This window comes from Amia ocellicauda, chromosome 10 (genome assembly GCF_036373705.1).
Source record: "Amia ocellicauda isolate fAmiCal2 chromosome 10, fAmiCal2.hap1, whole genome shotgun sequence".
NCBI lineage: Eukaryota > Metazoa > Chordata > Actinopteri > Amiiformes > Amiidae > Amia > Amia ocellicauda.
In genome coordinates, this window is record NC_089859.1 from 13,070,231 (window position 1) to 13,091,767 (window position 21,537).

At 37.8% G+C, this 21,537-nt stretch overlaps 1 protein-coding gene across 6 annotated transcripts in view; it reads right to left on the reverse strand.

Moving 5' to 3' along the window:
- The window catches only part of diaph2 (diaphanous-related formin 2), a 501,500-nt gene that overhangs the window by 182,111 nt on the left and 297,852 nt on the right, over positions 1-21,537 (reverse strand). For all 6 annotated transcript variants that reach the window (XM_066715009.1, XM_066715013.1, XM_066715012.1 and 3 more), the window contains 2 exons: positions 12,574-12,675; positions 9,627-9,866 (listed from right to left, as the gene is read on the reverse strand). In XM_066715009.1, the coding sequence (XP_066571106.1) occupies positions 9,627-9,866; positions 12,574-12,675 (342 nt within the window). The remainder of the gene's footprint in view (positions 1-9,626; positions 9,867-12,573; positions 12,676-21,537) is intronic.

Consider the following 21,537-nt stretch of genomic DNA (forward strand, 5'->3'; position numbering starts at 1 on the left):
AGAAGCCACTGTCGTTTGGACGGACTTGCCCAGCTTCAATATTAAGTCTGGAATACTGCTGTCTGAAATCGTTGATAAGCATCGCCCCTTTGTAATCTTTTAATCTCACTTACTGCCATGATGAGTGTTTGTCTTGTATGTGTGACAGAAAACCTTTTAGCTTTGGGCAATGCCTTGGGCCTCTGCCATTTTTTGTGTGTGAACTCTCTATCCATTTAAATTATCACTTTTCTGACCACTGGGGCTCAGACAGTCAAATGAAAAAGTGTCAGAGAGCTGAAAAAAAGGGAAAACAATCTTATAATTATTATTATTGTCATTTAGCTGACGCTCTTATCCAGGGTGACTTACATTTGTAACCATTTATACAGCTAGGCATTTTACTGGAGCAATCTAAGTGAAGTACCTTGCTTAAGGGTACAACAGCACTGTCCCACCCAGGATTTGAACCCACAACCTTCCAGTCATGAGTCCAGAGCCCTAACCATAATCTAACCCTAATCATAATAATAACTAGACTTGTCCCCATGTGGAGTAGCCCTGTCTGTGACCCAAGTAAATTACATTTAAAGTCCTAATTAACAGTTACCGTGTAAAACTGTGAGCAGTGCAGCTCACTGTGTTTGTTGTGGTAAAAGCACGCACCTACATGTCTTCTATAGGAGAACTATGACTATGTTGATGTTTGGACTTGTCTGTTATCATAACGAGTCCATTATATGATGTAATTGAAGGGTTGTGTTCATGTAGCACAGATTTCTGCATTACAAGAATGTGACTAAAAAAATTGTGCTGTAATTGTTTGTTTGTACAGACCTATAAGGGGAATTGTGTGCAAATAATTACACACGTGAAAATAATTAATTAATCAATGAATAGTGTGTGCCTTATAGGAAATGCTTATAAGTGCACTGAATACAATTTATTTATTTATTTTAAATACTCAACACCAAAGAGTTAATGTTTTGTGGTGAACGTGCTATACTTACATCATTACTGAATATTAAGACAAACAGACTGTTTTAAACCTCTTAGTAAGGAATGTGATGTAGCTTATATTGCTAGACCAAACCATTATGACACATAATAATAACTGAAGTTACGTAAATGAATGTGTTAGGGAATGATTATGCCTCAGAAGTCAATGTAGTTCGATGTGTATGCATAATGGCATAATACATTAGTTGACGTTTGTTATTGTGAAACAGGAGGTCCTCTAACAGTTTGCATCAGGTCAAATGCCTCAACAATCAATGCAGTATTGTGTAGGCCTATATGTTTAGCTTAGCCTATATGAACGTGAAGCACATGAAAAGAGGATGCCACACATTAAGTGTTGATCAGAGTGTGGTAGTGGGATCTCACTTTGTTTGATCAATTCAACTACACACCATTGCATTGCATTTGCTATCTGTTTCTCTGTAAGTTCAAGTTCAAGAATGTGTAAAACGTGTAAGAAGAACATGTCAGACATTTTCTTGCGTGTAAACAATTGGAGTACAGTTATATGTTGATCTATGGAAATATTCAATTGTTTCATCTGCAGACTGATACAATTGTATCTGTTCTATTTCTTTACAGTTTTAAATGTATGCATTTATACTGATTTGTGTTACTTGCCTAAGATGTATGAAAAGAGAATGTGTCTGTTAAAATTCAGTTGATTCATCTGCAGACTGATGCATTCATGTTGTCAGTTTTGTTCAGTTTTAAACGTGTGTTTATTGATATTGCATTGTAAGCTATTGTGTTGTAAAAGACTAATAGGTAATTTCTGTTTTTAAAAAATGTAGTCAAAGGGTAAACATTTGGGTAATTGATTAATATGTATAACAAACCACTCGTAAAAATGCAGTGCAGTTCAATAATTGTACTTAAATTAATAAAACTGCCGACTGTAAAGAGTTAACATTTCACCTGAAAATGTGGCGTACTGGCATTGTTAAGCAATGTAATGTGTTCTTGGTAATATGATTCCATTGCTATAGCAGTTACGTAGGCTGTTACACATCCTTAATCCTTGCACATGTGTCAGAGTGCACACATTTGTATTATGGTGCATAAAAAACAGTATTACTCCACTTTCCTTCAGTGAATTGATTCAAATATCTGTCACGTGTGCTATAGCTACATAACTGTACAGCTTCAAAACTGTAAGACAAGCAGCCTTCAAAAGAGTCTGCGTAAATTAGAAGAATAAAGATCTGATACTAGATCTCCATGCAGACATAATCATAATAATACAATTATATATAATGTATGAGATTAATTACATATGTAAATAGATAGCTAGATAAATAGAAATATGTTTGTGTATGCATGAGTGTGCTGTGCATTTGTGTATCAAAAGGAAACAATATCTTACCACTTTAAACTGTGTATCAACTCCATTAGGTCATGGCCATTAATTCTCTTTTAGGAAGCATCAAGTTTATTTGAAAGCATTTGCACAATAAAACATTTTAAACAAAGCTTTCAAATATTCCACACCACCCGGATACAATATCTTCAAAACATTCACAATTTGTAGTTGAATGTGAATGTTTGAACAGTAATTAATTTATATTTATATTTACAAAACCTAGCTGTCCCTATTTTCTCTGTCTTTCACATATTGTTACACAAGTATGGTATATATAATATAGGCAGATATAAAGGCAAATTCATGAAACATTGTATAATATTTAAGCACACAGTCACGCATTCATTATAAACATACAATAGATTACAAGGCATGTAGTTTGATAAGCCTATCCCTGAAGGACAAAGGGAGGAAAGAACAGTTCTAATGATCATAATGTCTAATTTAAAGCTTTTTCTTTTTCTTCTTTGAAAGCTGCTGTAACTAAGGAATACGATTTTTCCCACTAGGTTGTTTTCATTTTATTTGAAGTTTGTAAAATCTTTCTGAGGATTCCTCAGAGTCTACCTTTCCAGATAGATGTCAGATCTGGGCTACAGAAGTTACTTTTTTGAAAAGTCTATGACAGGAAGCCAAGAGTCCAAAACAGAGGGCTGGATTTTTCTCTTTTCAATAAGATTAAAGTTAACTGAAGCTTAAAAGAGCCTGCATGCCCTTTGTGTCCTAGGCAGATGATGGCCAGAATATAGCATTACAGGATTTTCACAGATAATAACATCAATCCACTCACATCCAGGATGAATCTCTGTTTGGATTCGGCCCAGATCAAAGAAATCACAAGTCCATTTCATTTGAAATGATATCTATAGATGCATACATAACGCTCCAGTGCCTTGGAACTTCTTGCTTATTTTGTTGTTGTTGTTTTTGCTTTTTTCATTGCTGTTGTTGTTGAAGTAAAAAGATAAAAAATAAAAAAATAAAATAAAAATAAAAAATACTCTATTTACCTGTTAGAAATGCCAAAGAGGTAAGGGAAATGAAAAATGCTTACAACACACCGTCCCTAGTGGTAGAGATACAGCTGGCAGGAAAGATTAAGAAAAGTCCCCTTTGTTCATTTGAGTTACAAAATATTTGGCAGGTACTTTTTCAACCATTACAGAGATTTATAGTATTTCCACTTTACAGTCCAGATAGAGGTGACCCTGTGATGTCTCCACCTAGATGATGCTTAAATAATGATGACCGTTTTCAGATGGAATTACTTCCTAAGAGGTTAAACATATATACATTCTGAATATCTGTGTGGTCGACAACACAATCTCCAGATCTGTTCTCTTACAGAACACCTAGGGCTAGTCTCAAAAGGGATATCTTTCCATATGTATTAAGTTGATTATGGCCTGATCTAAAGATAAAGGAGTTTATCCAATTTAAGAATCTGATCTGATACTACATAACTGCATTCAATTCACTTTCTAATAAAAGCTCTGGCAGATACCGCAGCCTAGAATCGTGTTAAAATAAGTAGGATGAAGTAAAAATGTCATCAACTAAAAATTAGACAGGATATAAATTGCCTTACCTACATTCAATTTGGGTCCACACCAGCACTGAGCAGGTTAGGCTTGTGGCCACAAATATTATAGAGATAGTGTTATGAAAGAAAAATTAATAATTGGTTTTAGCTTTATCGAACTCAGGCAATAGCAAAACGGTAGCTTCCAAAGGTTTAATATTGTCAGCAATCTTTAATAACACATAGGGCAAATCTAATAAATTATCGACGATCGATACTAACAAGACTGTTTTCAATTACATAGTTTCACATACAATCCAAGTAGTTATTTAACAGAGAACTTTGCGTAGTTGGTGCATCGTGATGGTTTCACAACAGTGTGGCCATGTCTCTTTAGATCGGCCAAATCGAACCAGCAGACTGTCTGTTCAAACAAGGTACAACATACAAATTGTGAGTGACAAAGGAAAAACCTGTAGGAGCCTCTAATGCTCCAGGTCTTCAAAACTCGACAATTCCTGAGACTGCAATGTAATTTCATACAAAATGTGGACAAGTACACAATTTAAGAACATGACAAATTATGATCCTTATAAACCTGTCCTTTTTAAAAAGATTTGCCTTCAATTAAATAAAAACAATGTTATTCAGATGACTAGTCTATTTCAATCTTTCCAAACAGCCATTACATCAGACTAGTTTTTTCCAGTGAAATGGTTGGAATAAATAAATGCGTAACAATAACAGAAACAACTTTCAAGTAAACAGTATGCCCCTGGGAAGGTACTGTCAGACAGCACAGTGGAGCTGGAAGGGTTAAAGTTATAGGCTATAAACCAGCCAGCCTTCATGTCCTTTTCCATTTTAGCATTTATCTGGAGGATTGTGAGTTTACAAGGCAATAAACTGCTCTCTCACACAGATGAAAACTGGAAAAGTCATTTCAGCAAAGTATACCTCCTGAATATAATTATTTTATTGCATTACATTAAATATGATCCATATATTACATAAAATATTACTTGGTGGGGTTTTCCATTCCTCCAGACATGTATTGCAACTATCAAAAAATACACTGACAAAGAATTTCCTGAGACATCTGTCAGTGGCTTTCCATCTTTACTCATGATGAAGGGGGAGCGAGGAAACTCAATTAATTGCTTTAATTTATTATGGTGAACATATCCTACTCTGGAAAGACATTCACTAACAAAGATTAAAATATAAGTGGTACTACACATTTTGTTTTTCGTTTTTTACATAAAATATAACATAACAGGCAGGTTAATGTGTGTGTGTGTGCGTATGCGTGTGTGTGTGTGTGTGTGTGTGTGTGTGTGTGCCGATGCATGTGTAAGTGCTTCTGGGTGTAAGCAGTGATTATTTCAATTGAAATCCTTCAGGGAGAGCAAATTTTGCATGAAAGGAGAAATGTCTTATTCTTCTCAACTAAGATTTAGAGTCTGGTAGTTAGACTCTGAGCTTCTTACAGTGCAGTAAAAATGCCAGTCAAATTGGGATCTTATTATTTGCACTAGCACAGAAGTGATACTAACATTTGCAAAATGAGAAAACTAAACAAACAAACAGACCTCAAAGTCTGACCTCTGATTTTGCAGAAGAATGTACATTTTCACCGAAGAAGCCACATTTTTCTGAAATGCGCAGTCCAAGGTCACTCCGCGATTGGTACAGCAGGTCAGGCAGCAAGGAACTAAATCCCCAATTTGTTCAGAGACTTCCTCGCTTTGATGCCTTTGGGGATCTAGCTGCAATCCATGTTCCCTATGGGATTCTCTAAATGTACCCAAGGGCCAGATCATTTTAAAATATATATAGCTCTGGAAAAAATTAAGAGACCACTGCAAATTTTTCTTAAATCAGCATCTCTACATGTATGACAGCCATTCCATTCTGGTGTCTGTTGAATTCCAACACAGGCACGCCTCATCTGCTGAATGAGCTACTGATTAGGTGATCACCTGAAACAAATCTTATTTAACGAGGAAAGGTATAAAAAACACTGCTGTGGTCATCACTATCCTCTTGCAGAAGGACCAGCTGGATGGCAAAAACAGTGCTAGTAGTACCTAAGAACAAGATTAAGCAGCAGACATTGGGGACAACAAAGTTACAGACTGGCAGAGGGCGAAAATGACCAGGATGACCGCCAAATCATTCGAATGTCACTCAACAATCGTAGGATGACATCAAACGACCTACAAAAAGAATGGCAAATGGCAGCTGGGGTGAAGTGCATGGCGAGGACGGTTTGAAACAGGCTCCTAGGGACAGGGCTGAAGTCGTGCAAAGCTAGAAAAAAGCCTTTCATCAGTGAGAAGCAAAGAAGAGCCAGGCTGAGGTTTGCAAATGACCATAAGGATTGGACCGTAGAAGACTTGAGTAAGGTCATCTTCTCTGATGAGTCCAATTTTTAGCTTTGCCCAAAACCTGGTCGTCTAATGGTTAGACGGAGACCTGGAGAGGCCTACAAGCCACAGTGTCTTGCACCCTCTGTGAAATTTGGTGGAGGATCGGTGATGATCTGGGGATGCTTCAGCAAGGCTGGAATCGTGCAGATTTCTCTTTGTGAAGGATGCATGAATCAAACCATGTACGAGGTGGTCCTGGAAGAAAACTTGCTTCCTTCTACTCTGACAATGTTCCCCAACTCTGAGGATTATTTTTTCCAGCAGGACAATGCTCCATGTCACACAGCCAGGTCAATCAAGGTATGGATGGAGGACCACCAGATCAAGACCCTGTCATGGCCAGCCCAATCTCCAGGCATGAACCCAATTGAAAACCTCTAGAATGTGACCAAGAGGAAGATGGATGGTCACAAGCCATCAAACAAAGTCAAGCTGCTTGAATTTTTGCACCAGGAGTGGCATAAAGTCACCCAAAATATTTTTTGGTATTTTGACCAGTTGTAATTTTTGCAAATAATGCTCTAAATGACAATATTTTTATTTGGAATTTGGGATAAATGTTGTCAGTAGTTTATAGAATAAAACAAAAATGTTCATTTTACCCAAACACATACATTGAGGGAAAAAAGTATTTGATCCCCTGCTGATTTTGTACGTTTGCCCACTGACAAAGAAATGATCAGTCTATAATTTTAATGGTAGGTGTATTTTAACAGTGAGAGACAGAATAACAACAAAACAATCCAGAAAAACGCATTTCAAAAAAGTTATACATTGATTTGCATGTTAATGAGGGAAATAAGTATTTGACCCCTTCGACTTAGTACTTGGTGGCAAAACCCTTGTTGGCAATCACAGAGGTCAGACGTTTCTTGTAGTTGGCCACCAGGTTTGCACACATCTCAGGAGGGATTTTGTCCCACTCCTCTTTGCAGATCCTCTCCAAGTCATTAAGGTTTCGAGGCTGACGTTTGGCAACTCGAACCTTCAGCTCCCTCCACAGATTTTCTGTGGGATTAAGGTCTGGAGACTGGCTAGGCCACTCCAGGACCTTAATGTGCTTCTTCTTGAGCCACTCCTTTGTTGCCTTGGCTCTGTGTTTTGGGTCATTGTCATGCTGGAATACCATCCACGACCCATTTTCAATGCCCTGGCTGAGGGAAGGAGGTTCTCACCCAAGATTTGACGGTACATGGCCCCGTCCATCGTCCCTTTGATGCGGTGCAGTTGTCCTGTCCCCTTAGCAGAAAAACACCCCCAAAGCATAATGTTTCCCCCTCCATGTTTGACGGTGGGGATGGTGTTCTTGGGGTCATTCCTCCTCCTCCAAACACGGCGAGTTGAGTTGATGCCAAAGAGCTCGATTTTGGTCTCATCTGACCACAACACTTTCACCCAGTTCTCCTCTCAATCATTCAGATGTTCATTGGCAAACTTCAGACGGGCCTGTACATGTGCTTTCTTGAGCAGGGGGACCTTGCGGGCGCTGCAAGATTTCAGTCCTTCACGGCGTAGTGTGTTACCAATTGTTTTCTTGGTGACTATGGTCCCAGCTGCCTTGAGATCATGAACAAGATCCTCCCGTGTAGTTCTGGGCTGATTCCTCACCGTTCTCATGATCATTGAAACTCCACGAGGTGAGATCTTGCATGGAGCCCCAGACCGAGGGAGACTGACAGTTATTTTGTGTTTCTTCCATTTGCGAATAATCGCACCAACTGTTGTCACCTTCTCACCAAGCTGCTTGGCGATGGTCTTGTAGCCCATTCCAGCCTTGTGTAGGTCTACAATCTTGTCCCTGACATCCTTGGACAGCTCTTTGGTCTTGGCCATGGTGGAGAGTTTGGAATCTGATTGATTGATTGCTTCTGTGGACAGGTGTCTTTTATAGGGAATGCTCCTAATCTCAGCTCGTTACCTGTATAAAAGACACCTGGGAGCCAGAAATCTTGTTGATTGATAGGGGAAATGCGTTTTTCTGGATTTTTTTGTTGTTATTCTGTCTCTTACTGTTAAAACACACCTACCATTAAAATTATAGACTGATCATTTCTTTGTCAGTGGGCAAACGTACAAAATCAGCAGGGGATCAAATACTTTTTTCCCTCACTGTACCTATAAATAGTAAAACCAGAGAAACTGATAATTTTGCAGTGGTCTCAATTTTTTCCAGAGCTGAATTTTCAAACTATTTGCCTGCTCTGCCAGAAACCAGCTAATTTCAGGGGCATTTCTGATGGCTTAATTTTAATGTTCTAAACATAAAGGTTCCATCATTTATCTTTGCAAATTTCATCTCAATTAAACATAATGAGGTATTGGGATATTATAGCTCATCTCCCTTTCTATTTCATTCTTTGACTTTTTTCTAATTTGGTTGAGGTGGACTATTTCTGTCTTCCCATAAAATAAATTACAAAACCAATATAAAATTAAGGGATTTAATCAAATGCACTCAAAAATTACACTTAAAAGATGAGAGAAACATCTGAATTCTGACTTTCGATAGTGAGGGACGGATGGTAGGTGAGGTAAGGCAGATGGAGTAAATTACCCTTGAGACTGTATAAAATGAACAGCCCCTATTGCTTATTAAAAATAGTGACCATTGAAGTCCAGTTCCACGCATTTGGTGACTACATTCGTCATATTTTTCCCCTCCTGCGGCTAAGACACCTGTTTAAGTCCGATAGATTTAAGAGCCTGGAATTTTAATTATAAACCCGCTGTGCACAAACAACCTGGGGCCCACTGTGTGCATCACTGGGTTCCCAAGACAGTCTGCAGGTTTGGGTAAAAAGCCTCATAGCAAGACCAAATGGATTTTCTCTGTGTACCCATTTGGGGACCACCAAATATACATGTGCATGCCCAGGAAAGCAATGCATGGCATCTGCAGGCTTGTACTTATTGAGGTATTGTGGAGTCTATAATATGCATATCTGGAATTATTCTATAATGAGCCTGGCCAAAAACATACAAATTTAGGAAACAAGCCTCAGACATCTGTGACTGTTCAATTAAAAGTGGCTTCGATATTATTTATTTTATGCAAGGATACATTGTTAAAAATACTCAATGTTATATATTCAATAACATAGCACATGACAAAACCACAAGCTTGCTGTTTTTGGTGGTTATGGGCTGGAGTTTACACTTTTCCTTAGATTGGTTGAAAAATAGAAAAGAGTGGATCAGTTGTATTATTTCTTTGCAGGCACCCTTACCCAGGCTGAAGTATAATTTGTTTCTGAGAGAGAGAGAGAGAGAGAGAGAGAGAGGACGGAGAGGTCTGGAGGCCTCACAGTACCTTGCAGAGGAAGCTGATGTTGAAGCCAAAGGTCTGTGCATTGCGGGAGCCGGCATTCATGTAGTTCCCCACCAGCAACACCATCTCCAACAGGCGGCTAAAGCCCTCACTCCTCTTCACCTCCTCACAGGCAAACGTCACATTCATGATATCAGGGCGGATATTGTTGACTTGCTCCTCGAAGGTCAGCTTGAACAGGATCCCATTGAGGCGTGATCTAAGAAGCTTCACTGAGCTCATCTGGAACAGAGTGGGAGAACATGCTTTTACTATACAAACACCCAACACTGGCCTTCAGTTCGACCACCTTCAGACCTTGGATCGATAACAAGGCACACAACAAAAACAATCCCGAACCCTGCAAGTCTTCAACAGTTGTCTTTTTATGAAGAGATGCTGCAACTTCAAAACAGCCGTGATTAATATTTCAGCGACACTCTTAGAAAAGTCCTGTGGTTTGTAAACAGATTTTTAATGCCAAAAAAACAAAGACAAATTCCGAATGATTCTGATTTGAATTGTAACACTGCTGCAACATTTATAAAAGATCTCCCTATATTTAAATTGAATTAGGCTTTTAAGTGGGTCTGTCACAAGAAATAAGGCAGTGCATAACTCTTGACAAAACCTTTCAGTTGTTATAAAATCACAGTTTCAAAGCTGTCACTTGCTCATTTGACCACAATGAAATTCAATAAAATAACATGAAAACAAAGCGTATAGTTTGATTGAAATCAATACATATGGATGAGCCAGACATGTTCCAACAAGAAATACATGCAGTTTGTGGTTGTCAGCTGCTGAGAAACACAAAGGTCTAAACAGTCTTATGTGCAGATTCACTGATACTGCTATCTCTAAATCAGGAAGTGTAATTCAATGATAAATCAAGACAGTCCAGAGTTTTAAACAGGGATGAGTAAACCAGATATTCAGGGAAGGAAAATCTGTAGGCATAGAAAACACTGGAATACCCAAGCAGTAATGCAGTCAAATCAATAAATACAGAGGTGATGGACAGATAGATAGACATATAAATATAAAGTTAAGCAGGGAAGCATGATGGACAAGAAAGTCAAAATGAGCTTAAGTATTTAACATCAAGTAAAAAAAAAAAACAATAGCTGTTTTGTATCCTTACTTGTGTCATGTGCAGTGAAGTACAAATTTTAGATCTGCTGTACAGCTTGTCGCATAATCCATCGCTCAGTGAATGCCCTAGGACCCTGGTCATGTTGTTACATTATACCAGAGACTTATCCATGTTATGAGCAGGCTGTCTATCAAAATAGCACTGTGTGCCTTTCATTTCGTTATTTGATGCTCTGTATATTAAATATATAATAATAATGAAAGAAAGAGTATGTTTCTGTCAGCTTTAGGAAAAGTAGCTACAAGTGGTTTATTTCCCAGTGGGGCTGTGTGCTGCCCTGTTGATATGATGTCTTTCCAATGTATTCCTCAGGATAAGCTTGTGTTTTTATCACAAAAGAAGATTGTTACATATCACTTCTTCACACATAAGGAACTGTATGCAAATGTATATGTGAACCTACCTTATGGAATATCGTATTTAGTGAAGCCTACGGTTTCCCTTTGATGATATGAATATGAGAATATGCATAAGTGAAGCATATTGAAAATGGGCCTATACCCAGCTTGGCTTTATTTGTCTTTCTTTAAATGGTTCAGATGGCATTTGAGAAATCCTAGTGAGAGTCCAATATAACGTTTTTTGCCAACAGTACATAACAAAACAATCTGATTGCATGCAGTCTGATGTACCTTGCTTTACATCTAAATTACAAATAATAGCAAACAGTCCCAGCAGGGCTGCTAAGCATGATCATTCATACTCTAATAAACTGGCAATAAAGACAGGAGAGAATGTGAAGTGGTTATGTACCAATTCATCTTTATAGACTATGCCTTTCCTACAGCTGTTGCTCATGAAGCCGCATGTGAGGCTTTAAGCACAGCAACAAGTTTGGAAGTGTCGAGGTAAACATACACTTCCAGCTGAAACTTTTACTGCCAAACTAATACATTGCCAGCTGTTAAATCAGCATCCAAACTACATTCCTTTAGTTTTCTCCCTGTGGTGTAGGCAAACAGACTTCTGTCAATGTGAACTATCATAATAAAGGTTGTAAAAAAAACAAAAACAAAGGACGGATAAAAAACAAAGAAATGTATCAGCCAAACCCCCTACCATGTTATGTACTGTGAGAAACGGTTAGACGAAACACGTTTGTACACATCATTGTAGCCTAGTAGCATCAAAACAACACTGAAATGCACTAGAGTAAAGGATTTTCCTTGAACAGTATTGTATATTGTTTTGGTCCCTTTAAAGTACTTCCTATTTCTCAATTTTATTTGAGCATTTTTATTTTCTTGTTTTCATCAGTTTGAATCATTGTGCTGCCCCATCTTAAAAGAACAGTGTTGCCCAAAACAACACTGCCCCTTTAAACTGTGAACCCCTAACCATGCTCTGTGTGAAAATCAGGTTTGACTTTTTTATTATTTATCAAAAATCACTGGTGCTGTCAGTCACAACAAGGCTACCAGATTTGACTTGTCATAAAAAATGCCCTTTATATTCTTGGCCTTTTAATTATACATCACTGTGTCTTTTTATATATTGAATAGCGCTGATACTGCAGTGGGCCTGAAGGCAGTCTTTTTCTTTTTCCCTGCTATTTTTTCTTAATGGTTCTCTTCTTAATTTCCTGATCCCCCCCTTTCTTCAATAAAGATTTAAAGTGATAGAAAGAAATTGGTACGCAGCCCCGTGGAGATCTAGTTCTGGCGTCAAAGGAGGAGGAGGAAAGAGAAGAAGAAGAAGAAGAAAAAAATCAATACACAATTGAAATGCCTTTCCTTTCTCTCTCAGTGGCAGCTGACAATTCCCCAGAGACAGGGAACTCGGTGGTGTACTTACCACAATCCCAAACTGCTCCGACTCACACAGCTCCTCGTATTCGCTTTTCAGCTCTGCCAGTGCACTCAGCTCTTTCTGCTCTGGCAGGTTTTTGATCAGGTTCTGTAAACAGAAAAGCTCACATAAGTTACTATGCCCCATTCCACATGAAAAGGTGCCATGGAGCCACAGTCTTTCAGAGCAAAGGTTCACATCACTGAGAAGCGAGAGAGTACAGTGCAACCTACGTTTTTTTTATGATTATAATTTGTCTTACTGCTCTTATTATGTGTGGATTATGCAGTGATAGTACTTGAAAAGCTGTTTTAAGGTTTATTTTAAAACGCTCTTTGTTCTTGTTTCTTTCCATTAACAACTTGAGTTTCTTCAACAGAGAAATCGCAATTTGCTTTGTCAATAATGTCAGTATAATCAAAATTGTTATTTTTGCTCTTGAAGCAAAGCATAAATGTTTCACGCAGGCAGATGGAAAGATAGCAGTATATTTGGTGTTTATATAAGTGAAGCTTGAAGGATGGATGGCTATATTACGCAGGAAACCAAGGGCGCTTTGTCAAGAAGCTCAAGGTTGGTCGAAAATGGACTTTGCAGCTCGATCATGATCCGAGGCACACATGCATGTCTTCGACCAAATGGTTACAAAATATGTTTTTGATTGGCTTTCACAATCTCTTGATCTAGTAGAAAACTGGTTGCATGAACTAAGAAAAAGTAGTCCACAAGTGTGAGTAGGAAACCTGGAGGAGATGCTGAGATGGTGCATGGAGGGTTGGTAGAAAATCACTCCTGAGAAGCTGTTGAGCCTATCAGAATGCTGCACAAATTGCCTGTATTTTCAATGTGAAATTAGTACGTCTAAGCACATTTGGAGGCTGCCATGTGTACATATTGTTGTGTGAATGTATATGCTAGTAGAACAGCAGGTTTAATATACTACATTTCCAGGACTGAAAAAATGACACTGATTAACAGGTTGGGATGTGTCAAAGCTATTAATTTCTTATTAATATACAAAGTAAATCAATTTCCAGAAAGATCACACTGAAGTCAGTGTAGACACTGAATAGAAGCCATTCATAATCATGTAGACACTGCTTTCACATTTTCTCCCTTAAGAAATACTAATTTTCATACAGGGTGTATGAAGAACGTTATTTCCTTGGGGAAGCCAGTGCAAAACAGAGAAACAGAAGTGTAACAACTATGAGATAATGTGTCCTTTGTAAACTTTGTAGCCACAAAACTAAATAACTGCAGCATCTAGTGGGATTTCCTGGGGATACAGTGAGGAGAAATTGTAAGTGGGAAAACTATACCTTCAACTATCATAATAAAGCTGAGACTGAGCCACATAGCTTTTGGATCTGTCATAGTTAAGGCCGCTACATTGTTTTTAAACATTAAATTTTGCATTTGCTATATTTATCTCCATTCTATCTATTCATGGGAAAACATAAATATTCTAAACAGGTTCAAAAGAAGATTACATTTCATTTTGACAAAGGGTGGCTTGATGTGCTTTAGGTATACTGGATCCTGGGAATAAAGAGGGCTTCAGTTGAAGGCAGTAAAGTGGGCAATTGAGATTATTATTATTATTATTATTATTATTACATTCCTTAGCAGACACCCTTATCCTGGGAGACTTACAATTGTTACAATATATCAAATTATTTTAACATAATAAAAAGATGTGTTAATACTGTGTACTTACATATTTCCATAAACATAACTCATACATAATAGCATCATAATGATGTACCTACCACTGAGTTCTTAAAAACTATTTCTGAATACTTTCTAAATTGCAATAATTAATGAAAACTTCGGTATTTATATATTAAGCTGTATTTTTTATTCTGAGTTTGCAGGACTTGCAAGCTCTTTATAGCACTTGAACAAGTGGCAAGAAATAGTGTTGCGGTCTACAGTGGTGCCAAATGTGTTTAGCTATGTAATGAATCTCTGGATGCAGTTACCAGTGTCCTGTAGACATTTTCTTTTTTTAGTAAGCTCAGACTTCCTGCTGGTTAATACAATAAGTGTTGGTACAATGTTACAGGCCATTATTACTACACGTTGGATTATTTTAAAAGTAACATATAGAAGATAATAAACAAGCATTGTTAGAAAAGGAATCAGTCTCAACAGAAAGCAATTTTTATGGCCTCAGAAAAATTCCCTTTTTTATTAAATTACCATATTTTGTAAGAGAATATGAATTACTAAGTTATGGAAAAGAATAATGTTATATGTGCAAGGGGACCATTACTTTTTGCTGAAATTTAATTCCTTGGCTAATCCATTTGTTAGAGACGACAGGCCTAAATATCCCCTTCTAGAAAAATGTAAATTATTTTGAAAGGCGCAAATAATAAATGTAGCACAGCGTGTACAACAGCACACATGTACACCTTAAAAAATAATTAAAAAATCCTGCTCTGCAATTATCCTGAAGGAAAAAAAAAAGGTGAAGAATCATAAATTTAAAAAAACATAAAACTTTATTTTCTTTAAATGTTAATTGTGCACGTAAAGGTCAGTTAAGTAAATGTAACAAACCGTGGTGACCTTCTCTAGAAACGGTAACCTTTCCTTGTGCATTCACAGCTCCCTTCCTCTCATTAATTCCCTCTAATTTGGACAGGGAGAGGGAGCGGCCCGGCGCTGCGGCTCAGTCACATGACCCTCTGTGCTCACTGCAGCTCTGCGACACTCGCGGGCGGATCATTAGAGACCAGAGCAACACAGAGGAGCAGCCCTGATGGACGAGGGATGGGAGCTACAGGGCAACGAGGAGGAGGAGGAGGAGGAGACAGCACGGGATTTGGAGGATATCATCACAGACTGTCCAAATTCCTTTCTTTTCAAAAGCTATTTTACCTGTACTTTTAATTGCAAACTGAAATGAGCAGCAGGATGTTAAAATGGATATGAAACACAAAGGCATTTTACAATGGAATGCTTTCGTGTGACAGTTGGACAAGCTATTGTATTTAGATATGTATGAAACATTACTTCAGCATTAATTGTCATGAATTGCTTAAATCAAGTTTTTTCTATTTCTTTCTGAAGCTGTGCACGTGGGGGGGGGGGGGGGGGGGATGAATAGTGTCCCCCTTGCCACTAAAGACCAGGGAAGCTACAACAATACATAATTAGCTTAATTGCACAACACTGAGACACACAAAAACAATATTAGGATGTATAAGTGTTCTGATGCTGAAGACGTTTTATAATTATGTTGTTTGTTTATCCTTTGCTAGAAATGTATAATTTTTTGACAGCAGGGGGGAAATGTGGGTGGGGGGTGGGTTAGGAATGTATTAAAGTAAAGTGTGTGTGGGGGGAAATAAGTATTATACATGATGGATTATGACTAAATGTACTTTCTTTCTTTTTTTGAAAATAAGCAATTAATTTCTCAAAGAATCAGTATACATGCATTTTAAATTACTAGTATAATAATGTTAATGTAATGTGACACTTTCCTACTGTCAGTGGCTCGCCTGGTAGGACTCCCCACCCCGTGTTTCTTGCTTGAAATAACATTATTTTCTTAGCAAATGTCCTTTTCTCTCTGTAAATTCCACTGCATTTTTAATATGATGATCAATTTGTTCTTTATTCTGTTAGTGGGGTTGTGAGAAACATCTTGAGTCTGAATTCAACACATGATCCCAGATGAGGCAAAAGGCCAAGAGTTGCTTAAAATGGAATGGCGGTAGCCGACACGAAGGTGCACGTGTGGGATGGGTGCGAGTGCACAAAATCGACACAGACAGCTGATTGACTGATTGATAGTTACAGGTAAGGGAAGAGACCTGAATGAATGCAGGGCTCTTGATGAGCAATTTAGAGATAATTCAAGATGTTCGCATTATCCAGGCCTGTTGAGAGATGGCAAGAAGTGTGTGTGTGGTATTAGGGTCCATTGTCAGTTCTGCTGCCTCTGATTACTGCCTGAGAATGACAGCAAAGAGCCTGTCAGAGTTAGTTTCCATCAGATCCAGTCATCTTGGGTTAAACAGATTGGCTGGGAAGTCTAATGACAACTGGGCTAATGATTCTTGCCTGCTTATTTATGTCCTCCTATCTCAACGCGAATCAGTTGCATCACTCCTGACACAGCAATTGTGCCAACAGCTTCTACCCAGCGCTGACATTCTTCCTTGCTTTTCTTTTCTTTTTTTATTATTTGTTTTCCTGGCACAGCATGGAAATGTCTTCGCTGCCCCAGGACTGGGCTGCCTAATTCTGTGTCGTTTATCTTTTAAGCAGCAACTCATATTGATTATTCACCCCATTAATGTTTTCCCCCCTTCGATTTCAAAGTGAAGTGCATGTCTTTACAGGGCCCCATGCATTGGAAATGCTGATTAACTAATTTATTTTATTTCTTCTCTGGCACTGTCTTTTTGTGAACACCAGTGATGCAAATAGATTCATAGACACATTATATGTTTGTTTGTCTTCACCTTTCTACCTGTTTTTAAATACATTTTCAGTCAGTGTGGTTTCTCAATTAGAATTTAAAGAGCAAGTGTTTTTGGTGGTAAGGGGTGCCTCTCTTGGGTATTCTTAAACAGAAAGCTATAAATCATAGTGGTCAAGTTCAATCTTATTCACAACAATACGCTTGAATAAGCCTTTTCAGTGATGATGAGGCAGGGAAAAAATAGAGCAGATTCAGATGTTGCTTCCAGCAGAGGTCTTAAAACAATGTGGCTTTGCTGTAAGAATACTTTTAAGACAGCTGTGGTTAGAGGATTTCATTGAAGCCTACCTGTATGTAGCACAACTTCCAAAATCTGGTTTAAAACAAAGATAAATAACTCTTCTCTGTGTTACAGAATGCCATACTCGTCTTCCAAATAGTCTTATGTTGACCAAGGATAAACATAGGACAAGTCAATGTATAGAAAATATAATGATGAAATTCAAAGACAATGGAAATGTATTCAGCACAACATTATTCATTTGAATATGAATGCTTGGTTAGAGACAAAGAAAAACTTCTATCAATGACAGGAATCTAAACACATGCATTTCCATCCTGTCCATATCACCAATTAAGTTGTCAAGAGGCATCTAATTTATTTCCCTTTCTTTGCGACGTGCATTTCAATAGCAATTTTGACTGAATTACACTGTATGATAAAGGGTCACCATATTGTATTGTGGCTTATCAAACTGAGAAAAGATGGTGAGACAACAGTTCACAATAAGGAAACATGTTAATTGCATGTCAATAGGTAGAAGGAAACGTGGCAGGTGTGCTTACAATCTGAAAACAAATTATGTGACAGTTTATTTGGTTCTTTAAATGAAGATGCAAAGTTTCTTCTTCAGTTCACCAAGTCAGTGCTAGGTCAGCAGAGCAGATTCTCACCTATACAGACTCTTGACAGGAGTTTGTGTCCACAAAACATAGCAAATAACTACTTGTTACTTCATGTTTTTGCCGTAGTATTTATATTATTAATGACATTGTAGAGTGTTCCTTATAGCCTGCTAGTATACATTCCTACAAAGCATGTTTATGAATAACTAGTACAAAAAATGTAATGACTGCAGAACTAAATTATATTGTATGGGAATTAGTGTCACGAAGACTAAAAGTAATCTTAATCCCTGATGACTGCTATTTATAGAAAACTGGCATCCACTGACAAGTAAGAAACTGTCTAATGCAGGTGTGTTTAAGAGAGTTGTAGGATTAGGTATTAATATCTTCTATTAGTTCCACCTATCGTGATGGTTAAAAATTAAAAGACTGCTATTACATTTACTGAAACCAAAGATTTTATAAACAATGAAAGAGACTAGAATCAAATTCTGTCCATGGCTCGCAATCCATATGTGGCTTTTGTAGGAACCAAACATGGCTCTCAAAGTGAATTCTTAACAAATACATATTCATATTATTATTATTATTATTAAAAGTATATATACATGTACATGTAAAAAGTAGTGACCAAATCTACTAGTATATTGCTCTTATTGGTGTTTGTGTTCCCAAGCTTTTGTTCCATCGTATTTTGATTAAGAACAATTTGACAAGCGAGAGGAGGCCATTAAACCCATCATGCTCATTTGGGGTGCATTTAGTAACTAAGTGATCCAAGGATCCTATCCAGTCTATTTTGAAATGTTCCCAAATTTTCAGCTTCAACCACATTGCTGAGGAGTTTTTTTCCAGATTGTGACAACTCTCTGTGTGAAGAAGTGTCTCCTGTTTTCTGTCTTGAATGCCTTGAAGCCCAATTTCCATTTGTGTCCCCGGGTGCGTGTGTCCCTGCTGATCTGGAAAAGCTCCTCTGGTTTGATGTGGTCGATGCCTTTCATGATTTTGAAGACTTGAACCAAGTCCCCACGTAGTCTCCTCTGTTCCAGGGTGAAAAGGTTCAGTTCCTCAGTCTCTCAGTAGGACATTCCCTTCAGACCTGGAATAAGTTTGGTTGTTCTCCTCTGAACTGCCTCTAGAGCAGCGATATCTTTCTTGAAGTGTGGAGCCCAGAACTGCACACAGTATCCAGATGAGCTCTAACTAGTGCATTGTACAGTCTGAACATCACTGCCCTTGTTCTCAATTCTACACTTTTGACAATATACCCTAACATTCTGTTTGCCTTTTTTATTGCTTGCCCACATTGTCTGGATGGAGAAAGTGAGGAGTCCACATAGACTCCTAGGTCTTTCTCATGCGTTACTTCATCTAGTTCTATTCCTCCCATAGTGTAATTATAGTGGACATTTTGGTACCTGCATGTATTACCTTGCACTTGTCCACATTGAATCTGCCAGGTGTCGGCCCACAACTGAATATTATCTAAGTCCCTTTGAATAACCTGTGCTGCCGAGATTATATCTGCTGAGCCACTTATCTGCAAATTTGACAAGTTTGCTAACTATCCCAGAGTCCAGATCATTAATATAGATTAGAAAAAGCAAAGGCCCTAGTACTGATCCCTGTGGAACTCCACTAACAACCTCACTCCAGTTAGAAGCGACTCCTCTAATCGACACCCTCTGTTTCCAATACATCAACCAGTTCTTAATCCATCTCCTTACATTACCCTGAATGCCTACAGCTTCCAATTTGAGGATCAGTCTTTGGTGTGGAACCTTATCAAAAGCTTTTTTTAAATCTAAGTATATCATATCATATGCTTTCACATGATCTACAGCTGCAGTTGCATGTTCAAAAAATTTGAATAAATGATCTGCCTCATCTAAACCCATGTTGACTATCTCCAAGAATATGATTTTCATTAAGATGCTCCTCTGTTTTCTGTCTAATATTTTTTTCCAACATTTTACAAGTAATGCAGATGAGATTGGTCGTAATGTCTGTCAACAATACAAAGCACCATTTCACACTTAAATAAATAAAAAGTAGGCTACTGTGTAAAAATGGCAAAACAAAAGATGTCATAAGAAATATAATTATTTTCAGTCAGAATGGACTGCTATGTATGGTTTTGTGGTGAAATCGAGATTTCCACTCTGTTTAATCTGCAGTGAACGCCCAGCTTCAAACACAAATAATCTAATATACAACGACATCTATGGCAAAACATGCTGCCTTTGCACTGAAATACCCCAAGAGTGAGGCACAGAGAAAGGCCTGTGAGGAGCCAGGGAAAGTCAGCTTCTGTCATGGTCAAATAAAAGAGGAAGTTTAAATTCTGCATGTTTTGTAGGACCTTTGGAAATTGTCCATAAAGTTAGGCCTTTCACTGATGGTGTATATGTGAAGAGCTGTATGCTTAGTATAGCCAAAGAGCTGTTTGATGAATTCCCCACCAGAGAAAACATCTCACAGTCAAATCAAGAAATGCCTTTATCTGCAAAAATGGTTCACTATTGAGCCTTGATAATGGCTAACCATATAGATGTTCTGCTACTTATTTTTCGCTTGCTTAAGATGAGATGATGGATGTATGAGATGTTGGACAGTGTATTATTGTGCGATATGTATATGGCAATTTATTATGAGAAGAAATCCTTGCAGTTCTGCCAATGAAATATCAAACAAGGGGCAAAGACACTTAATTTTGATGAAATCTGCAGATACATTTGGGGAAGCTTGCTGATGGTGCACTCCCAACATACTTGGAAAATGCAGGGGCTTTGTTGCTCAACTGTCAGAACAAGAGAAACGCCCGATTTTAAACTTTCATTGTATTGTGCACCAGGAAGCATTGTGTGCTCAACCTTGTGGAGTGAAACTTTGTGATGGCATCGGTTGTATGCATTGTAAATTGGATTCTTGCCCCGGCACTCAATCACCGTCAGCTCCATTTCCTGCTGGAAGAAGTGGATCCTGAGTATCCAGGACTTTTGATGCAGATATGCGGTTTAGGTCCACCTATATGTGCAAACAAGCATTCTCCCACTTGAATCACAACCAAAACAACTTGTACTCAAGAATAACAGAAGAAAGGATAAATGCTAGTATGAAGCTAAACTTGACAAGCTACGAACTGGACTTCAGCAAAGTGACATAGAAGTAGAAGTCTCATTCGAAAAGTAAGAAAAATATTCAATTTAAATGTATTATTTATATATATATATACACACACACACACACACACACACACATATATATATATATATTTTTTTTTGCAAAATATTTGTTCAAAGATTTAATTCTCTTTGCCACTTTTATAACAAAAAGGCTGTAGACCACTGCCAGGGTCTGTTGGTGCTGCTGAAAAAGAGGTGTTAACTGTCAGAACAGCAGAAACCATTGTGGCTCAGAGTCATAGGTTAGGGTCTCAGAGTGCTGCAGGGAGTAATTTAAAATAATTTATACATTCATTTAGCAGTACTCAATGTATAAAAACACTTTAAGGAATATTGTTCAGTATATACAGATAGAACATTACATAAATTAAAACATGCCTACACACACATTTGAGAATACAGGTAGCTACATAAGAAAATATATAATGTACT